Here is a 21,912-nt window from a genome sequence, read left to right on the forward strand (position 1 = left end):
AAGTGCAGTTCTATTTCCTTCTCTGGCCTGGAAAGGAGCTAGTGTTGCCCCAGGGATGAAGTTCTGAATCAGGGGAAACTCTTTCATTGGGATTCATTCTTTGTCTGCCTCTGTACCCACAGGTCATTAGAGGTTTGGCTTCTAGGTCCTGGGTCTGAGGCTTTCTGAAAGCCTACCACCTCCCTATACTGTCCTATAGAGATGGAAGGGTCCAGGACAGTTCTCTTGGGAGCTGTGAGGAGCAGACAGGGAGATATTTCTCCATAAAAGCACTCTGGCTCCACAAGCCAACTAGAGGAGCCTCTCCTGAGAGATGGAGCAGTTCAACATGTAGTTTTCCTTTTAAGTACCTACTATCGAATTGTATTTTCACTTGTTTCTTCTCCTTCTGGCAGTGACTTCTAATTCTATTTAAAAATCTGGTATTTCCCAAAAGCAATAAGCAACTTCTTCCCCTCCTCCCCCCTTTTAAACTTGTGAACACGTAAGTGACTACAGTCTCAGGGCACTATGGACTGAAGCAAGAGAGGGCCTTCTTCATTCCAGCATCTTCTACTCCTAGGAACATCCTTAAGGAAGCTAGGGTGGAGCAGTGAGGCGCCTTCTGGGGACCTGCGGCCCCTCCTACCTGCTAGGCACGCTGGATCTGGCAGGATGCCTCTTGTAGGTGCTGTCCTATTACTCTTTCTGAAAGAACATCTGTGAAGAGTGGTTCCTAGTGTCCCCGAGTAACCCTTTTCTAACAATTCGGCCAGTATCTTTTCCCCAAGAGTAGAAAACACTGGTTTGGAAAATCTAGTGAATTTTTGGTTTCTTGTGAATGTGTGTCAACCGACAAACCTAAGCACCCAGTCTGTGAGATCTTCTCTCATTTAGATTGGGCAGGCCTTCCACTCCCTTCATTCCCCGAACGTGGATTTTGATACTTCAGCTGCAGGTTTGTCCAAATGTAGAAATAATCTGGGGCAAGGGAATCAATGTATTATCAATTTATATTTTTAACATGTGCATGTTTCATAAAGGTGGACTACAGCGGGCATAGGCAAACTCGAGTTGACTGGAAACTTATTACGGATATGGAAGGTATTTGGTTCCAGAAAATTACAGACTATACTTGTAGGAGTTTCTCAAATTTACCTTCTTTCTTTTGTTGGAAAATATAACAGGAACTAGGATGGAAGAAGGTGAGGTGAGGTTATTTATATGGGGAGTGGTAAGGGTCAAATTGTTCAACTCCTAACCTTCCATGGCCATTCCTTTTATGGAGGAATTACCTCCAAAGTAGTCTGAACCTGGGAGTAGCAGAAGAGCAGAAAAGAGCACTAAACTAAGAAGGCAGGTATCTGATGGTATTATGAACAGCTTCTCTTCACACCTAAATAATAATTTTAGTGATCACTGTATTCTGTTATGGGTCACAAAGCAAGTCTTTGGTAGCCAACAGACACACACATGTATGCGTGCGCGCACACACATACACACACACATACACACACACACACACACCCCTTCCAAAGACTATAATGTCACAGGAGCTAAGGTTATCACCTCAAAGGTGATGTAAATCTGTATCACTTCTTTTTTAAAGGCTGATACTAAGACTCTACATATTTCCTCTCAGTCTCAGCTTGACCACTGGTTAGTGAAAAATAAAGATTTCTGTGTGTTCTACCACCAGATGCAGCCCTGAAAACAACGAAGATGGCATAGATTGCACTTTGTGGTCCTCCCACATCAGCTCTGCACCCAGGCTCACGAAGAATTTCCATATAGAACCCATCCAGCTGGGATCATCTTGAGAACGTTTTCTGTCTTGCACGTTACCATTCGCCTCAGTCTACAAATATCTTGCCCTGAGACTCATTCTGGAAGGGTCCTGGCTTTAGCTTTAACTTTACTTAAGAAAACAAGAACACCCACAATGACTGTCATAGGAAACCATCAGTGCTCTTCATGAAGTGCGTATACAGTGCTGTCCTCGTGTATTTTAGATGGTAACTGGGCATGTCAAAGTTGTGCTGAATTTTCACTAAGCTGCATCACTTTAGCACAGATAAAAACCTAAAATGTCGGCAGCTGATGCCGAGTCAGATCTACATGCAACGATTCTGGAGGAAATAAAGAGGCGGATGTTAAACCGTGACTTTCTGAATATATTACCAAAGATTACGTGTAAAACATTTCCCTAATGCCCTTGACAGTTATTCACTAATACATGCCCTGTGCCTTGCTCAGATTGTAACCCTTCGAAAGCCCTTCCTCCACCTCCCGTCATCCACTCTGGTCCTGTAAGGTGACCCTCACCTGAAGGCTTCACCCTAAAATACTGACACATGCAGTAGGAGAAGGGCTGCTAGAGTTTGCCCAGGAATCTGTCACAGTCTCCCCGAGAAACTCCAGGCACAAGAATCGCACATGAAAACCTCCCACGTGGGAGCAGAAGTAGTGTGGTGACAGTCTCTCCTTTGCAAAGAGAAAAGCTAACAGATGTTATTTCTTAGCTGTACTGCAGTGTGTATTTTATGCTGCACACACACACACACACACACACACACACACACAAGCTGACATTTTTAGAAGGGCAGTGATCTTTTTTTAATCTCATTCAAGTGTTTAGTCAACAAACATTATTGAGTAAATTGCGTTTGCAGCAGGTTCCACGCTCGACTGTACGAATACAAAGATGAGTTAGACAGGATCCCCGACTGAGAAAACCATCCGGCCCAAGGAGGGACGCAGACGGCAACAAAGGACCGTGGCTCACTTGGCAAAGTGCCGGCCCAGGGCAGTGGGGTGGGAGCACCAGCTTCTTGGAGAGGCTTGGGGAACCGGGCCAGGATGAGGGCGGGCTGGGTGGTGCAGGTGGCATAGGAGCAATAGAGGGAACCCAGGCTGTGCTGCTGCAGCTGACAAACTATGTCCAAAACCAAGAAGGGCTAGGGTGGGGACAGGGCCGGAGAGGAATGCAGGGCCAGAATGTTCAAGAGCTTTGTATTTATCCTGTGGGAGAACAGGAACCCCTCACCCTACAGGACTTCCCCCTGACAAACAGGCCTTATTTCATTTCTTACAGCTGCCATAGGACCTTCCCACAGGTTTCCTCTCTGCCTGGAAAGCTCTCCTCCCTCCCGCCTCCAAGCCTTGCCTCACCCCTTCTTAGCCCAGTTCAGACACCACCTCGCTGTCACCTCGCTACCTGAGAAAACTTCTCTGACCCCTGACTAAACCAGTGAAGAAAATCAGAAAGTCCAGAAGCAGATGCCGGTAAGCATGGGAATTTTAAAAATAAGGAAGATATTTTAAATCAGCAGGGAAAGAATACTGGGATAACTGACCATTCATTTAAAAGAAAAATGAAAATGAAGTTATGTTCCTATTTGATGTGATACATAAAAATAAATTCCAAGTATTCTGAAGATCTAAATGTAAATTAAAAGTATAAAATTAGGGTGCCTGGATGGCTCACTTGGTTAAGTGTCAGACTCTTGATATTGGCTCAGGTCATGATCTCACAGTTCCTGCTTGGGATTCTCTCTCTCTGCCCCTCCCCTGCTTACATGCTCTCTCTCTCAAAATAAATAAACATTAAAAAATATTTTTAAAAAGCATAAAGTTAATAGAGGATATAAAAACATTTTTACAAACTAGGGATAAGAAGTCTTTTTAGGCATTTCAAGAATCCCAGAAACTATAAAGGAAAACAATAATAGATTAGATTTCTCCACAATTAAAATTTTTACACTATAAAATATGTCATACTAAGTAAAAGTAAAAGCAAATGACAGAGTGGGAGAAAATTATGAATATTTGACAGACAAATGCTTACTAGGTATAAAACATAAAAAAAAAACTCCTATAAATCAAGACAAATAACTCAAAAGAAAAAATGGGGAAAGGATATGAATGGATAAATCATAGAAAAAAAGAAATATGAATAGTGTCTAACTATAAAAAGCATAACTTTTTTAAGAGTTTATTTTTGAGAGAGAGAGAGACAGTGTGAGCAGGGGAGGAGTAGAGGGAGGGAGACAGAGAATCCCAAGCAGGCTCTGTGTTGTCAGCATAGAGCCTGACTCAGGGCTTGAACTCACGAACCATGAGATCATGACCTGAGCCAAAGTCAGATGCTTATCTGACTGAGCTGCTCAGGCGCCCCCCAAAACATAACTTGCAACCTTTCAGAGTGCCAGAAAAAGAGGGAAGACACTGATTATATATTATGTTGCTGAGAGAACAGGGTAAGGGATGCTTACACACGTGGCAGTGGGGAGGTTGGTAAAACCTTTGGAAGGTTGATATGGAGGCATCTGTCAAAATTCAAAATGAATGTAGTCTATGACCTACTTGTAGACTTCTTGAAATTTCTCAAATCAGACAAGCCTAAATTGACTGCAAAAATATTAACGAATATAAGAAAATCAAGGTAATGAGAAAAATCTCCTTTTCAGGATAGTTTTTCTACAGGGACATGGTTCCAGAACTTTCCCCTCCTGCCAACATTCTCTGGGAGAAGCCATAACCTTGGTCCCAAGCCAGGAAGGTGGCTGACCTGGTACCACCGTGCTCACTGTGGGGCACACACACATGGAAGAGGAAGTTGCTCCAGACACTACAATGTCATGTCAATAGGACAGTGTCAGGGTCAGGTAGACCCTGTCCAGTAATGAGAGAAGCAGATCAGCAGCCTCATATGGCTACAGTCATATGATGGGAGTCACTGTGGCTCAGTGTGTAGCCAGTGTATGGCACTAGATCAGAACTATGGCTCATGCAAACGACTTCTGACCACATTACTGCTGTATAGAAATGAACAGCATTGATACATTCTGGAACTAAAGAATCATAAGGAAAGTGAGAACACAACCTACAAAGATACTATAATTACAGCTTCCTTCAAACACCATGTCTACTACAATCCTAAATTTCTCCAGCTTTTCCTGAGGATCATGGAGCATTAGAAATTAAAATTATGCCCAAATACGAAGCTCTTAGAATTTCCCCCAAATTACTTATTCGAAGATAAGGATTTCTTTTTTCTTTGGAGATACCTTTCTGTGAATGTGTAAATAAGGTGATGTATGGTTTGTCTATGTCCCCAGTGAGTGGCATGAAAAGATTAAAACTCTGTTCAAAATCCCAGTGAGGTACTTAGGCTCTTGAGCTTTACATACCTATGGTTTTTAAGGAGGAGATTTCAACTGGCCAAAACAAGTAGGTTCTTTTCTTTTCTTTTTTTTTTTTAAGTTTATTTATTTCTTTTGAGAGAGAGAGTAAGTGAGGGAGGGGCAGAGAGAGACAGAATCCCAAGCAGGCTCAGTGCAGGGTCCAATATGGGACTTGAACCCACGAACCGCGAGATCATGACCTGAGCTGAAATCAAGAGTCAACGCTTAACAGACTGAGCCACCCAGGTGCCCCAATACATTATTTTCTTGAAGCCAACTTTAAAAATTTTCATGTCGGTTAAGCGTTCGACTTCTGTGCTGACAGCTCAGAGCCTGGAGCCTGGAGGCTTCAGATTCTGTGTCTCCCTCTCTTTCTGCCCCTACCCTGCTCTCTCTCTCTCAAAAATAAACATTTTAAAAAGTTAAAATAAATTAAAAAAATTCATGTGGTAAGAGTTCCAATAAATGTTTAGGTAAACATAAATGAAGTACAAGATTCACCTGAATATCGCATCGAATCGAGTCTTCAAATCAGAACTAGATGCATGTGTGTGTAGGTGTCTATAAATGTGGTACTTATCCTCCAATATGTGAAAAACAGACCACTGAAGAGAAAGGATCCATGCCTTTTTACAAAACATAATTGAAAACAAATTTAGCACTGCATGGCTGCACCTGTTACAGGCTTCTGCAGTAGATGACGGCTCCGTGAAGCCACTGCAGACTCGGGTTATAAACACTGCAAGCCGTAAGGGCTCTTATGCACCACTCCCCCAATCCTCCCAAGAGACCTCTTCAGAGGCTACCAGGCCAGCTCTAACAAGCTAGTTCCTACACATCATGTGGAGTAAAGGTGGCCTGGGATAATACAGGCTTAGTTCAGCTTTCAGCTCAGGAAGGTGGGGGTGGAAGGCTATGCTGTTCACAGCCTGGAGTTACGCTATGCTTAAAAGTATAAATAATATCTGAAAAGATTACCTACTGTCTTTTCACTTCCTGGCAAAGGAAACATATGACCCTCCAGCTAACTGGATCTGGTGATCTTAATTTTTAGTGCCAAGTAATTCCAAGCAGGCTAGCAAGTCTTTTCTGAGAACAGCTACAGGTGGTTTTCCAAGACAAGGGCACCCTACGCTGGGTTCATATAAATGACTTCCATTTTGGGAATTTCAGCTGTCATCCTTATCTGAGGTGGATCCAGAAGGGTCTTTTCACAGCTAAGACTATAGCACTCTGAGTTCATATCCCAAATGGAGCATAACTCATCCAAGAAAAACTATAAATGGTGGTTAGTTATCAGGTTGGCCCTTGACATGGATCAATTTGGAAAATGAGCCATAATAACTTAAACTACTTTTATGAAAGAATACATAATGGGTTCAAACAACTGACCTCAAGATCTACTTTGGAATGATTCTTTAGTTAGCAGAGGAGTGCTTCTTTGGGTTAGATCAGGGTCCCTGAGCTTTGACACCATTGACATTTTGTGCCGAGTAATTCTTTGTAGGGGTTTATCTTGTGCATTGAAGGATGTGTCGCAGCATTCCTTCCTTTTACCTAGTAGATGCCAGTAGCATAATTTCCCCCACTTCCTTTCCCTCCTCCGCCAGGTTATGACAACCAAAATATATCTCCAGACTTTGCCAAATGTCCTCTGGGTGGAACACAGGCTCCCGCCAAGAACCACTGAGTTAGGCAGACGTAAAGTTCATCTTGTGTATAACACATTTAGTAATGTCCACATACGCTCACTGCTTATTCAGAGATAGAAGCATGTTGGATATCAACAGGTCCTGTGTACTCAAGAGTGATGGTGGGGCAAGGGGAAGCCTCTGATGAAGGAAAGGATTCCAAACTTGCTGCCAAGGCAGTCTCAACATTGTTTTGAAATTTCAAATAACTTTTTTTTTTTAAGTTTATTTATTTATTTTGAGAGCGAGTGAATGAGCACAAGTAGGGGAAGGGCACACAGAGAGGGAGAGAAAAAAATCCCAAGCAGGCTCTGTGCTGACACGGGGCTCAAACCTGAAAACCGTGAGATCATGACCTGACCGAAATCAACAGATGCTTAACTGACTGAGCTGCCCAGGCAGCCTGAAATTTCAAATAACTTTGAAGGGCTATAAATTTTTTTATATTAATTCAATGTTTTTAAGGTTGAGAGATTGAGATAGAGAATAAGAAGTTACCCAGGAAATTATTTCCTGTCTTTTCAAAACACACTAGATTATGAAATAGAGATTTAGGCACTTGGAATCTATGGCTGCCAAAATATAGGGCGATATTACCAATAACAATAGCAGCAGTTGCCATTTACTGACAGCTGGACATGTTCCAGGTCACTGTGCAAAATGTTTAATACACAATAGTTTATTCAAGACACTCAGCCCCACCTGCTAGTAAAAAAGGATTTTCTCTATCTTACAAAAACTGCGGCTCAGAGGAGTTAAGGCACTTACTCAAGGAAAGGCTATTGTGGGATTTCCAGTAATGTATTCCTAATTACACTAATTTTATTTCATGCCTTTGGTAAGTTGATTTTTCATCTCAGATATTTAATCTACTAAAAGAAGAATTCAGCATATTTTCGGTAGTTAATGCACTACTTCACGCTGATCTCAGAGGTAAAGGATGATTTATATTTACCATGGGAACTGACCCTTCTTAGACGTGCATTAAGTAAGGAGGTCATATACTAACTAGTCTGAAAACAGGGCTGGCACAGGCTGTTGTCCCTTGCAGAAGTAGTGAACAGGCATTTTATAGTCTATTCCAAAAATGTGAAAAGTGGAGATGAATGCAAATAAATAAATAAAGGCAAAACTTATGGGGCTCCTGGGTGGCTCAGGGGGATGAGTGACCAACTCTTGATTTCAGCTCAGTTCATGATCTCACTGTCATGAGATCGTGCCTCCCCTCCCCCCGCCCCACCAACCATGGAGCTTCGAGCTGAGCGTGGAGCCTGCTTGAGATTCTCTCTCCCTCTCTCTCTGCCCCTCCACTACTGGTGTGCACATGTGAGTGCTCTTTCTCTTAAAAACGAAAACAAACAAACCAAAACCTGTAATAATGAATTCCACAACGCTAAAGTAGCAGAGGTGACAATTGGGAACTTTGTGCACTTTGGCTCCATTTACTCTGTGCATGTTTTACTTTAAAAGACAGTCTTTAGTTATTTTTGGTGGAAGAATGCTGTAAGGGTGTGGAGAACCAATCCACGGAAGTCTCAAACCTAAGTTGGAAGAAGAATTTCAAACTTAATCGCTAACAAGGCAGAGGGTGTTTGGCAAGGCCTCTGCTGCTGACTTTCCTGAAATGCTCATTATTTATCATCAAAGGTGCTAATGTGCATTTAAATGGCTTAAAGTCAGAGTATGAAGCCATGGCAAAAATACACTGGCTAATTAGTACCTGAAATAACTGGCACTTTTTTCATAATACTTTCTGACAACTGTTTATTTCTACTCACCTCAAGCAAAAGGACTTTGTGGTCATTTGTGGTTATGCATGTTATTGGAATTCTGAGCTACTTCTGTAATATGGGTGGTGGACTACCCCCAAAACATGTCCTTTGGTGAATGGCCAGAAAAAGAAAAGTCCTCCTCCAGAGACAGATTACACATTAGCCTGTCTCGATCCTCTGGACTTGAAGGAATAAGCAGCAGGGAAGGGCAGTGAAGCAGTTGACGCTCCCACCAGTGACGGGCAGTAGCCCCACTCTTTCCAGGACCGGCAGGGCTGGCATGAATAATAGCTCTCTCACTTTGTCAGCATAAACGAGAAATGAAGTTGGTCCTTCCTAATCACACAATGAATGGTGATGTGCTCCTAGATCGAGTCACCAGGTGATTTTGATGCTTTGTGTGTGTGTGTCACATATACACGTGACAGCACATATCCTGACACTGAAACTGATGTGGGTGATTACCATGCATTTTCCATCCAGGAAAGCTTCTCTCATTCGCTCAGTCTGGGTTGGATGCTCTTCAACATTTTTCACCTAGCAAGACCCAAAGAGTGAGCAGATGCTGGTTGGACACAGAGGGAGAATAAATACTAGCTTGTCCACACTCTGGCCGTGTAATATCCTCTCTGTTCACTTGGTCCCTCATCTGTATACATGAGGATTAATAATATCTACCCGTCATGCTTACTGTAAGCATCAGAAATGGTATCTGTAACTTGGTATACGAGGGCTTAATCAATGGTTGGGATTGTTAATGAAAATTACATTAGTTTTTTTAGTTTGGTTTTAACAGTAGTCTATTGTATCTAGGTAATGTTCTGGGATATTAGCATCATTTTTCATACTATATTCATTCAATCACCTCTTTGTTGAGTTATAATGAAACACTGCTCCATTTAAACTTCTAGACTATTAGCCTGACAACTGAAATTTTGTCCATGGTTATAATATGGGCATTTTCCCCATCAGAAAGAAAGAGTTAAAGAATTATGCGTCCTCTGATAGGCCATTTGAACACTGAAGTTCTAATATTTCATGACGAGGAGTGTCATTTCTGCTATTCCTTATGTCTTGCTTGGTTGTGAGGTACAGTGTTTTGTGTATTGCCCTGTGTTCCTGACATTCTGGAATCACTATTATTATGCACTGCAGTACAAAGGCTGAGCTGGAACATCAAGTACTAGTATCATATGAGTTCTTCTTAAAAATCTGCAGTGCATCTTCCTTATGAGATTTGAAAACGGCTAACTGATTTATCAGCAAGACTGCTGGCTGCAAACACAATACAAATGCTGGGTTCTGATGGAGCAGTTCTCTGTGCCACAAAGGCTTTTGCTGGCTTCCCCTGGTTCTGGGGTTCTGGGCTTCTGCAGCCTGCTACTATGGACCACCTGAGTGCCACAGAACAAAAGGAAATCGAGCCATGTGGCTTCCATCTAGTCCAGCCTCCTAAGACACAGATCGAGAAGGCAGGTACAGAGTGTGCTTGCCAAGCCCACGTTAATAGTTAGAACGACCTTTTCAACTGAGGCAACATGTGATCTCTCTGAAGCAGAAAGGCCCTACTTTAGGACTGCAATCAAAATGTGGTAACTGAAATTCAGGCCCCAGCACTGTGGTTCCCACAGTGTCTCCCTCTCTAGGACTCAGGGGTTTAGTGCCCCAGCTCCTTGGTACCAGTGATGACCCGTGCTTCAGTGTCCATGTGAAAGGTAGATTCAGGTCTGGAGTCCTTGTTCCCCTCAATTCAGTTCCCTTGTTATTCCCCGCGGCGGCCCAGCTCGCAGAAGGATCTGATGGAGTACGGAGACTTGAGTGTGTATATGTTACCATGGTTACTGCCCCCTTCACAAGTGTGGGATCACTTGCTTTTGACTTGGAGTCTGTGAGGAAGGAATGGTAGGGATGGAAACCAACTGTGGGCTTGGGGTGGTGGTGTCTCTTCTTCTCACTGTCACTAGTGAAGGTTCTAGTCACAGCCATTAATAGTGGGACTTCGGGAAAACGTGGGTGGAAGAAGAGATTTGGATTACACTGTCTCTAAGTCCCTTCCAATTTAAAAATTCTATGGCCTCAAAATTTTACTCGGTGGGGATAGAGGTCCACTCTACCAAATTAAACAGACAGACATACATGTAACATATGGTATTTTCACTGGAGGGAGGAAGCTTTGTCATGTTGTACATCCCTGAATGGTTAATTCAAAGCAATGTGAGAGTGCAACAATGAAACCCCAGATCCCAGGTAGTTGGACTGCTAGTGGCCTTAACCATGAGGGACACAGCAGTGAGCCACAAGTATGTAATGGCAAGAAAACTCCATTTGCTCAGCTCCTAAGGAGACATAAGGTATTAGCTTCCATTCTTTTCCAGAGTGAGATAAAATGAAGGAAAGAGATTAAAAACGTAGGTTTTCTTGGAGCAGAAACTCTCTGTGGATTATTCATTGCTTAAAGGGCTGTGGATGGGAAGTACAACATGAATGAAAGGTGACAGAAACTAGTAAGCTGCTACTTCAGAACAATGATCTTTTTACTCCCCCACCCCTACTTCACACAGTAAATGCTTTAGAAAGTACATTAACTCCTTCAGGTCAATTAGCTCAGGCTTGGGTTTTCAGACAAGTACTTCTCACACCTAAAACAAGAAGTGTAGTTATTCACAATGACCCAGTCAATCCTCTCTCTGGCCGAAGTCTTTCCTGAAGCAGGCTCAGTGCTTATGTAGGTGATTCACATTTTTTGGCCAGAAACGCACTCATTAAAAACTAAGCATTCCCCTATTGCCACATGTTATTTCTTGCTACTGAATCTTCCGTCTTGGCCTCAGCTGCAACAATCTAGAAACTTCAGCCAGGTCTTCAGAAGCACAGAATGATCTCAAGTCGTGGCTGAGAACCTTGCACAGAGACGTGTTTTAAGAAGTGTGGTCTTTAAATCCACAGTCAATGAATTAAACTGACATTTAACCATAAACACCTGCTATATTGTTTACTGGACCCAGCTCCATGACACAAAATAAAACTCCCTTATAAATGGAACGTATACTTATGGAAAATCCATTTTACATTCGTCCCTATAACATTTTGTATGCACTATGTTACAAAATTCCAAGAGGCGTTTTAAGACTTATGTTTGCCCTGTCTTCCAAGTCAAAAAGTGCAAACCATGAAGTAATTAGCGATTCGAATCCTTAAGAATATATATTTCTCCCTCTTGCCTTAGAGAAAGAAGACAAAATGAGATCCTTAAATCACTTGAATGGGAACAACTAACATTCAGAGTGCGGGTTCCAAAGTCCATGTTTATATCTTATGATATTTGATACAACTTGAAAGCCTACCTCCTCCTTTCTCCTCGTCTTCTGTCAGCAGCTTGCCAATGGAATTATACCACTTGAATTGTGGCTCAGGGATACCATAAACACTACAATTAATCAAGGCACTGTTCCCTTCCTTGACTATGATATGGTCAGTTCTGGCAATGATTACAGGCACAGAGCCCAAGACAATGTCAGTGCCATTTAAAGTGCTATTAGTCACACTCTTAGCAGCCGCTAGAGTGGATACTAGGATTAAAAAGGGCACAGTAGGTAGAAAGCACACAGGCAGATGGTTCTTCAGTCGATCCATCTTCTTTGCTTGCTCTATAAGGCAACAGAGACGGTTTGCCAATGGAATCTTCTATTGGACAACACGCTGTTCAGAGCAGGCCATGGGATAAACCTGTCCTGGATCCATAGAGTTGGTTCTTGATTAAGAACCTGTTTAAAAAAGAAAACAAACCCACACACATAAATATTAGCATTCATACTTTAAAAATATTATTTATAAAATGCTAGAAACCCAACTAAAATACAAACCTAATTTTTAAACACAGATTCAGAAGCTGTTCCAAATATTAAATTACATTTTTCACAGAAATCATAACAATATAATTTTGTTATTTTTGCTACTGAAATGTATAGCTCTTAGTGGGAACAAATATACACTTTGTATGTTAAATTTATATTGCATTACTTCCGAGAGTTCCAAACCCAATTCAGGCTTCTTTCATTAGGCATTATGAGGTCTCTTTCCACCCCATCACCTATCGCTATTGCAGATGACCCGACTGTTCCCCTGGGGCCTTTCTTAACTTCTTCTCTTCCAGTGCACATGACTTCCAGTTTATTCCAGTGGTCACAGCTTGGATGCTGCCAGGATTTGGAAGGGCTCCACCAGAATCAGTCTGGCATTCTCCTAACTCACCATTATGGCCTTCAGGATATGCCTTCCCCCTTTCATGCAATGCCCATGCTCCTTTGAGCTTCATACATCCAGCTCTCTCTGCTCCACGTAACTGTTATCTACCAATTCCTGATTACTCACTGGATTCCCTGGTTTCAATCTTCATCTGTCTCCCAGAGGTAGGGGAACATCAGTATGAATGGGGTGACATTATGGTGGCTACACTTCTTAAGTTCAAAGATCTAACCTTCACCTATGTCTCTATCCTCCATTTCATCCACTAATCACATAAGCACACCCTGGATCTTTCATCTCTCCAAATTCTAAATTCTGAAATTCCAAGTAATTCTGAAGTTCTACACAACCATCTCTAACTGCACCCTACCATTCTTCAGATCTCACTGGACTTTCTAGCCCTTCTATTTTCCCTCTGTCTCTATCTCCACCCCCTCCCCACTCGACCTGCCTGCTCTACTTTGTCTCAGTCTAGATCCAATCCTGTAGACCACAATCCCCAATATCCTCACCTCTTGTCCTTCTGCCACAACTACCCTGCCAGGATACAACTGTGATCAAGCCAGTCACTTGGCATCCTGGCTCCTACACCCAGGAGGCTGGAGACCACTGGAGAGAATCATACAACCATGCCATTATTGCCAAACTAAAGGAACCATCTCCAACCCCAGCCAGGCCCTTGGTGACATTTGGCAATCTGTGTATCAGTGCTCAGGTAGTTCAGTATCCTTTGCACACAATGCCTACAGACACTTTCAGCTTTTGAATCAAATGCTTTAGTCCAGCTGTATTCTTAAAAGACAGCTTTCTCCTACTAGGGTGTGCAGCCAGGAATTCCTACTTTCCCACCTTTTGGAAAGAATCCTCGGCATCCTATCCTAAGTCCCTTCCCCATGCCCGCCATTTACTCCTCAAATGACTACATTCTGTATTTTGCCTGAAACAAACAGCTCTTGCTCAAGTCACCAGTCACTCCTAGTTGCCAAGTTTTCAGTCTTTCTCTTGCCAGATCTCTGTGGCAGTTGCCACTATTAATTGTTCTTTCTCATGGGTTCCACATTCTGCTCCTCCCAACTGCTCTCATTATTTTTTACTGATTTTTCTTCTTCCCAGTCCTCAAAAGTTAGTCAACCCCTAGAATTTCATCATTGGCCCTCCTTTCTTTTTACCCTCAGCTCTTGCTAAAGTTCCATTCCCATGCCTTTATTACCACCTACAACCTAACAACTCTCAAATCCATGCCCTCAGTTCTGACTCCTTCCCGAATTTCTGACTGGTATTACCAACTGTCCACTGACCAGCATTACCAGGATGTTTTGCAGGTAGCTCAAAGCTAACATTCCCAAACCAAACTCATCTGCTAACTATGCTACATCTCCCACATCCCTTGTTTCAGTTCAGGGCACCACCATTAACTCAGATGTGCATGGATATAATCTTCAATTTGACTACTGCCCTCCTTCCCTCAGAACATAAATACAGGTTGCTGATTCCACCTCTTAACTTTGCTCTTATTGTTCCATCCCTTGTCTCCTCTGAGTGAGCCTCAGTTCAGCCTCCCTATCTTCTCCTTACCAGAAATGGTTGTGGTAGTCTTCTATATAATCTGCCTGCCTTCAGTCTTCCCCAGTTCGCAATCCAATCCTATAACCATTTTGCAACACAAAATCTATGGTGCCGTTACTTTACTTAGCAACATTCTGTGTTTCTGCCCTGTCTCCATGATAGAATCCTCACTCTTTTTATTACCTTATTATATTATTAATAATTACTGAACACCAACTATTAGCCAGACATTATTTAGGTCCTAGAGATAGAAGAGTACACAAGACAGATCTTTCCTGTGATGCGGATATTAGATTCTCGTGGGGAGAAGCAGACAATAAATAAATACCATGTAAGTAAGAATTTCAGCTAATGATGCATGCTTTGGAAAACACACTATGATGTAGTCAAGTGCTGAGTTAGGCAACCAAGGAGAACTTCACTGAGGAGGTAGGAACTTCACCAAGGCGATGGCCCCAGAGCTGGAGCCTCTTTAGGAATCAGCTGCACCTAGATCTGAGAGAAGAACATTACAGAAAGAACAACAAAAGCAAACGGAACACTATAAGATGGGTCAGAGGAGTAGACAGGTCCAGATCACCTAGCACTTTGTAGGACCGAGTAAGGAATTTAGATTTTACCTAACATTCACTGTCAAAGGAGTGACAGGATATTATTTTTAAAAATCAGCTTTGGGGTACCTGGGTTGCTCAGATGGTTAAGCGTCCAACTTCGTTCAGGTCGTGATCTCATGGTTCATGAGTTTGAACCCTGCATTGGGCTCTGTGCTGACAGCTAGCTCAGAGTCTGGAGCCTGCTTCGGATTCCGTGTCTCCCTGTCTCTCTGCCCCTCCCCTGCTCGCCCTCTCTCTCTCTCAAAAAAAAAAAAAAAATCAGCTTTATTGTGGTATAGTTTACAAACAATAAAATGCGCCTATTTTAGTATACATTTTAGTGAGTATTGACAAATTTGTACACCCAGGTGGCTCCCACAATAAACAAAATATAGAATGTTTCCATCATCACCAAAAGTTCCCTTGTGCCCTTTCCCAGGTAGTTTTTACACGGATCCATTCCAGTATTTTTTTTTTTTTTGAGTGTATATGTATGGCATGAGGTAAGGACCGAGGTTCATTTTTTCCCTGTATGGACATCCAGTTGTTTCAGCTCTTTTTCTAAAAAAGACTATCATGTCTTCAGTGGATTATCTTGCCTTCTTGTCAAAATCAGTGAATCTACTTGTAAACTCTTTATTCTGTTCCACTGTTTATGTCTACCCTTGTGCCAATACCATACTAAACTTTCTGTCTGCCTCATTTATCTTTACATCTGCACTGCCTGAAGTTATCCCTGACAATAAGTTACTGAATACATGAATCTCTCTCTAAAGGCAGAAATAATTATTCTAATTCTGTAGACAATAAAACTGAAGAGGTAAATAAATTAGGGGTAATAAATCAGCTTCAGGCCATATATTTCTTCAGTGGGAAAGACAAAAGAGTTTTCTTAGTGCTGGAGACTTCCATACTCCCCTGTGGACTTGAGTGCCTTCCTGCCCCAGGAAGGCCAACACATTTTTCCACCAGCAAGAATTGTGGTCTAAGGGAGATAGCATGGGTTGCACCAGCATGACACATACCCTGTTATGACTTTGTAAATGTTTTCTTGGCTAAACTTGTGGTTTCCTTTTAACAGGGAAGTTGTAAAGCTGATCTGTTCAGTACAGAATGGTTGTTAAGAGCATGGCCTCAGGTTGTAGGTAGACTGGCTCAAGATCTGGGATCTAAACACTCTAACTGGCTACGTGTTTCTGGCCAAGACCTCACCAAGTACAGGACAATTATAAAGATTCATGATCAAATGCACATAAAGCACTTACCTAATGTTCAGCTTGATAAACAATAATTATTAGGATACTGTATATAATAGCATCCTTTGCTGAAATTGTGCTTCTCAAGTTGACTTTTGTTATAGCATTTAAAGGGCATACCTTGTTCTTGGATTTGTTTAATGTATTATTGGGTGCCCTCCCACCACCAGAAGCAATTACAAATGATTTTTAGCAATGGGTCCTTTGGCAGGGACTTGAGTCTGAAAATACATGAGCTGTCCCTCTGGGCAGACACTGCACTGAGCATCTTGAGGACAGTGTCTGGAGTCACTCCTCTCTGACCCCCTGATGTCTACGCCAGAGCAGATGCCTGATTAAATAGCTTAGGGGAGAATGAGAGACAAGACAAAGTATGAAGTAGCTTCTAATAAGTGTGTGTAGTAAATATACTGTAACATTTTTTTTCCCCCACAAATAGGAGGAAGGCAACAAGTGGAGGATCACACTAAGGTTTAAAATGCAGAACCCGAGGGGTGCCTGGGTGGCTCAGTGGGTTAAGCCTCCTCCGACTTCAACTGGGGTCATGATCTCACAGTTTGTGAGTTCGAGCCCCATGTCAGGCCTTGTGCTGACAGCTCAGAGCCTGGAGCCTGCTTTGGGTTCTGTGTCTCCCTCTCCCACTTGCTCTCTCTCTCTCTCAAAAAAAAAAAAAAAAAGGGGCGCCTGGGTGGCGCAGTCGGTTAAGCGTCCGACTTCAGCCAGGTCACGATCTCGCGCTCCGTGAGTTCGAGCCCCGCGTCAGGCTCTGGGCTGATGGCTCGGAGCCTGGAGCCTGTTTCCCATGCTGTGTCTCCCTCTCTCTCTGCCCCTCCCCCGTTCATGCTCTGTCTCTCTCTGTCCCAAAAATAAATAAAAAAAAAACGTTGAAAAAAAAAAATTAAAAAAAAAAAAAGATAAAAAAAAATTTAAATACAGAACTTGAGAACTGTTTTCAAACAAAGGCTGGCTGCTGTGGTTTTCTACTTTCACACACATTGTGCCAGCAAGAATGAACAGGATGGAACAGTCTCCTCTTCTATATTTTAATAATGTCTGTGGGCACTTTGGGCTAGAAACACAGTAACTGTTCCAGAGCTTAACTAGTTCCCTCAGAGACCCTGGCAGGCATGGAGTGGGGGTAGGGGTGGGGGCAGAGGTCTTGCTTTTATTGCAGGGATTTCAGTTAACAAACTCATTCCTCCCTCCCCCATCTCACTCCCATCCTTTCCCACTTTGAAAAGTTACCAAGGCACAGAAAGTACAATGTGTAATTTGTAGGTTGTTTGTGTCAGTGCATTTTTGATCTAAAACTCTCTGTGAACATTTATTTTTGAAAACAGAGTGTTTAACTCATCAACCTTAATGATTTAAAAGGTTTTAGTAGGAATTCACCAGATCTCATACCATGCCCTTTCAGGTCATTTTTTTTTTTAAGTATTTTTTAGGTATTTACTTGAGTATTTATAGCAGGGCACACTGCTAGGGGTCTGGGACAGCGGGTAGGGTGTGAGAGTGCTACAAAGCTCAATAAGCCATAGGCCATGTCCACTTACAATCTACGAGGGAGAGAGATCCAGCTGATTTCAGTATGTTCTCCAGGTGCAGTGAGCTTAGGGGTGGGGAGGCAGAGAGGGTAGAAGGCTGATCTGGGTGAGGAGGCTTGGAGGAGATGTTTGTTGATAGCCTGCCCAGCATGCATTCCAATCCCACCTTCCCCCTTCCTACAAGCCTCCATGGCTCTCACAGCCTTCCCAGTTCTAGTCTTCCACTGCACCTGCAGTTTGTACCAAACTTTTAACACTCCTCCTTGGCATAGGATCTTGCATTTTTTCGTTCTGTGTTGAGGAAACTTCTTTTCAATTGCAAGGAGAGCTCTTTCGTGGCAGAAACTCTGGCATATAGCTCTGTAAAGTATCCTTAATACTGGGCACCCACAGTAATGTGCACACACGTGCTGCATGAAGCCACACTTTCTTGAAATTCAATGGCAACTGTTTCAGAGTAAACTCACAATGTGTTACCAGAAGAACATAAAGACATCATGTCACTTTGGGCACGGGAGAAATATTCTACAAATGTACTCTGTGTAGCTTGTTGGATTTTACAGACAGCATGGCGAAAAGTTCAGTTAATAACACTATAACATTGTGAAAGACATTTTAGCCACCAAAGAATAAACCACGAGTACTATAATCCAGCAGCTTAAAATGCAGTCAGTCCTTCAAAATACAAGAACAAAGGCCACAGAGCCCAAAACCAGGGTTTAACAAAAGCTACAATGGACAAATTGTTAAGCTTCATGTGTTTGCTCATGGCCTTTGGGAAAACTTTCATAGAATACTTATGTTCTATAAATAAAACAAAAGAGAAAATATTTAGCAAACATCTAATGTCCTTTTTTAATTCAACCTCTTCCCTACTTCCCGATTGTACTTCATCTTAAAAACGTGTAATAAAATGCTCTGTTGGATCTTATTTTTGTTTCTTCACCTATAATAAAACATGACTATTGACCATGTATTTCTGGAGTTGGGAGGAAAAGGGCCCCTTGTTTAAGGGTGTTTTGGACTAAATGAATATACATTATTGTTTTTTCTTGGCACTGTTCACGCTGGCATTTCCTCATCAACTACGATGAGTAATTTTATAGTTACATAACTGGATTTTGTAACAACATCTACTGAGAGTTATCACTTTTTTCATTTGTACACAAATGAGGCCATAGGCACGAAGGCTGCCTTTTAGTTTAAAGCACACTCTTGACAGGTTTCTACTCATGAAGCAAGAAGAAATCCCAACTTCATGTGAAGTGAAGAGGGATACTAATATACTCATTACATCATAAACAATAACTTTTTAAAACTGGTAGCCAACTGAGGCCATTTTGGTTATGGCCCAATTTTGGACTCCCCTAACTTTTTTTAAAGATCAACATATACTGAGTTTTTAGGTAGTTAAGGTAGTGTCTGAGTATGGACTATGAGAATCCAAAGTCAAAAAGTCCAAACCATTTGTAGAAAAAGAATGTTCCTGTAGCAATTACTACTGTCCAGGATCAAATCATTTAAGTGCTAAATCCACTAAGTTTTATCTCAATGTCCATCCAGTCATATTGCAAAAAGATTCATACTGTCTTTGTTTCTTCCTTATGAATGGTCTAAAATCTATTTGTGTAGAGATCCTTGATGCCTCTAATAACACAAAGATAATTCCTGACTCAGGTGGCAAATGTGATCATTACATGAAAGTATGTAAGAACACTGTCTTTGGGTTACTTTTAGAAGCACCCAGACAGGTCAGTTCAATCCAAATCAATACACATTAATGGAGAAATTTTTCTGTGCCAGGCACACTGCTAGGGATGTGAAATACAAAGTTAAGACACAGTCCTTACCCCCTGTCATCCGCAAATCTAGTGGGGGAAGAGAGAAATTGGCAACAGTTAAAGACAATGTGATAATTGCCCCATCGGAGAGAGGTCAAAGATCTGTTGGGGTACAAGAGAGGAGACCCAAGTGGTCTGGAAGGGCCAGGAAGAATAATCTATAAGAAGTGGCCCTTTAGTTTAATCAAAGAAGAATTCACTAAGTAGGCCAAGGAGAGAAGCTGACCCAAAAAGGAGGAAGAGAATATTCAAGGAAATGCTGAACGGAGAGAACCTGGCACAACTGGGGAAATACAAGGAATTAGGTACCTCTTGGTGGTATGCAGCAGGGGGAAGGTCGGCTGGTCCAAATAATGAAGGGAACGGTATGTAATACCACGGATGGGGTGCACTCACAGGTTTTGGAAGGGGGAAGTGACATGGCCAGTTCTGTGTTTAGAAAGATCACTTTGCTCAGAGTGTGGCTGATGATGGAGAGGTGGCTAGGGGCCTACTATAATATCCAGGAAGGACAGAAAGAATAGGGCCATGGACTAAAAGCAGTGGGGAAGGAAAGACGTGGGCAGATCCAAAGGAAGTACAGGAATTAGAAAGTACGGGACTGAATGACTGCCTGACTACACAGCAGGTGAAAGTAACCCCCAGCCCTGTGGAGTAACAGTGCCTATGGTCACACCAACATCTCTCTGAAGAAAGGAGTGTTTCGTTTGCTAAGAACCAGTGCCTGGCACTGCGTGTGGAATCCACATGAACACACGAGTTAGGAATTTCAACCAACAACTCCCTGGGGCTGCAATGCCCGGTCGCTTTTACACTTGGATGAAGGCCTGTCTGCTGGCTGTGTGGCTGAGCGGAGCCTGTGGTGGCCCTTGCCTGTTCCACTAACCTCTCCTCCTGCCTTCTCTCTCTCCTGGCCTTGCAAGTCCTGGCTGATGGAAGGTCTGTGAAGGCAAGCGACAGCAGTGACACTTAAATTTACGAACTGTCACAAACTGAGAGCTACACGGCTGCATATCATGGGAAGAAGTAAGGCTGTCTCATGAAAGCAGCCGGCCCCTGGAAGGAAAAAGAGACAAGAGGCTTCATGGCATTCTTGGCACACCCTTTGTCTATTAACTGCGTGGCATTAGGATAATTTACAGCTACTTACTGGGTAGAACAAGATATATACCCTGACTTGCCGGACCGCTGTGAATAGCCACCAGATGAGCTCTTTAAGCTCACTGGAACAATTCAGAAGGAGCTAGAACAAAAAGGTCTCAATCCTGTCTTATCAACTGCACTAATGATAAGGCCTCTACAGGATTTTATGCTTTGTTATTTTTTCTATACACCAAAGGCACATACTTTTCAAAAACTGATCTGTTTTAAATCACAGTTTTCCAAACCTGAAAATGAACTCTATGCCGAGAGATGCCATCTTTGTAACACTTTATTTTTGGTGGTGTGCAACGTTAAGAAACCACTCTTGGATCTTCATCACAATTTTCCTACGTGTATGTTTTTCTGATTAAAAGCAAGGCTGATATAAAATAAAGTTCTCGGAAATATAATGTTTAAAAAAAGAGGACGAGGGAAAGAACTACAGTAAAGGTTTTCCTACACAGATAACGATTAGGCAAGATAGAAACGGGTCTATCATACATATTTGTTCACATCACTAGAATATTAGAGCTGGAAAAACTTAGATGTCTTTTTATAAAGGTTTTCCTTTATACAAGATGAGGGAGGCCCAGAAAGGATGAGCGACTGCCCAGGGTCACACGATTGAGTGGCTCAGAACCAGGATAAAAAGCTCATGCCCAGAACGGGCCTGAATGACCTCACAGTCTCTTGGTTCCAAAAAGGCACTGCTTGACTTGTCCCAGTGGTCGAGACCTGCATTGGGCGCTATTCTAATCACAGTATATCTTTTGGAAGAGTTTACTGATGCTTCAGTGAATATTTAGTTTCTTCAAATTCTCATTCTAAGTGAATAGGCTAAAACAGTTTTGGGCCCAATGAATGCAAATCCTTAGTTGATCAGAGAGATATTTCCTCCAAAATCTGATGGTCCAGGGAATAAACCCAACCTGGGGTGGGGCACCTGGGTGGCGCAGTCGGTTAAGCGTCCGACTTCAGCCAGGTCACGATCTCGTGCTCCGTGAGTTCGAGCCCCGTGTCAGGCTCTGGGCTGATGGCTCAGAGCCTGGAGCCTGTTTCCGATTCTGTGTCTCCCTCTCTCTCTGCCCCTCCCCCG

General features: G+C 42.5%; 1 protein-coding gene across 3 annotated transcripts in view; it reads right to left on the bottom strand.

Moving 5' to 3' along the window:
• The window catches only part of MFAP3L (microfibril associated protein 3 like), a 70,185-nt gene that overhangs the window by 33,652 nt on the left and 14,621 nt on the right, over positions 1-21,912 (bottom strand). For all 3 annotated transcript variants that reach the window (XM_047090671.1, XM_047090670.1, XM_047090669.1), the window contains exon 2: positions 11,973-12,392. In XM_047090671.1, coding sequence (XP_046946627.1) covers positions 11,973-12,261 — 289 coding nt within the window. In that variant the 5' untranslated portion in view covers positions 12,262-12,392. The remainder of the gene's footprint in view (positions 1-11,972; positions 12,393-21,912) is intronic.

Source organism: Lynx rufus, unplaced genomic scaffold (assembly GCF_022079265.1).
Source record: "Lynx rufus isolate CCGP_SWC_20201006 ecotype Redwood Valley unplaced genomic scaffold, mLynRuf1.p SCAF_3, whole genome shotgun sequence".
Lineage (NCBI taxonomy): Eukaryota > Metazoa > Chordata > Mammalia > Carnivora > Felidae > Lynx > Lynx rufus.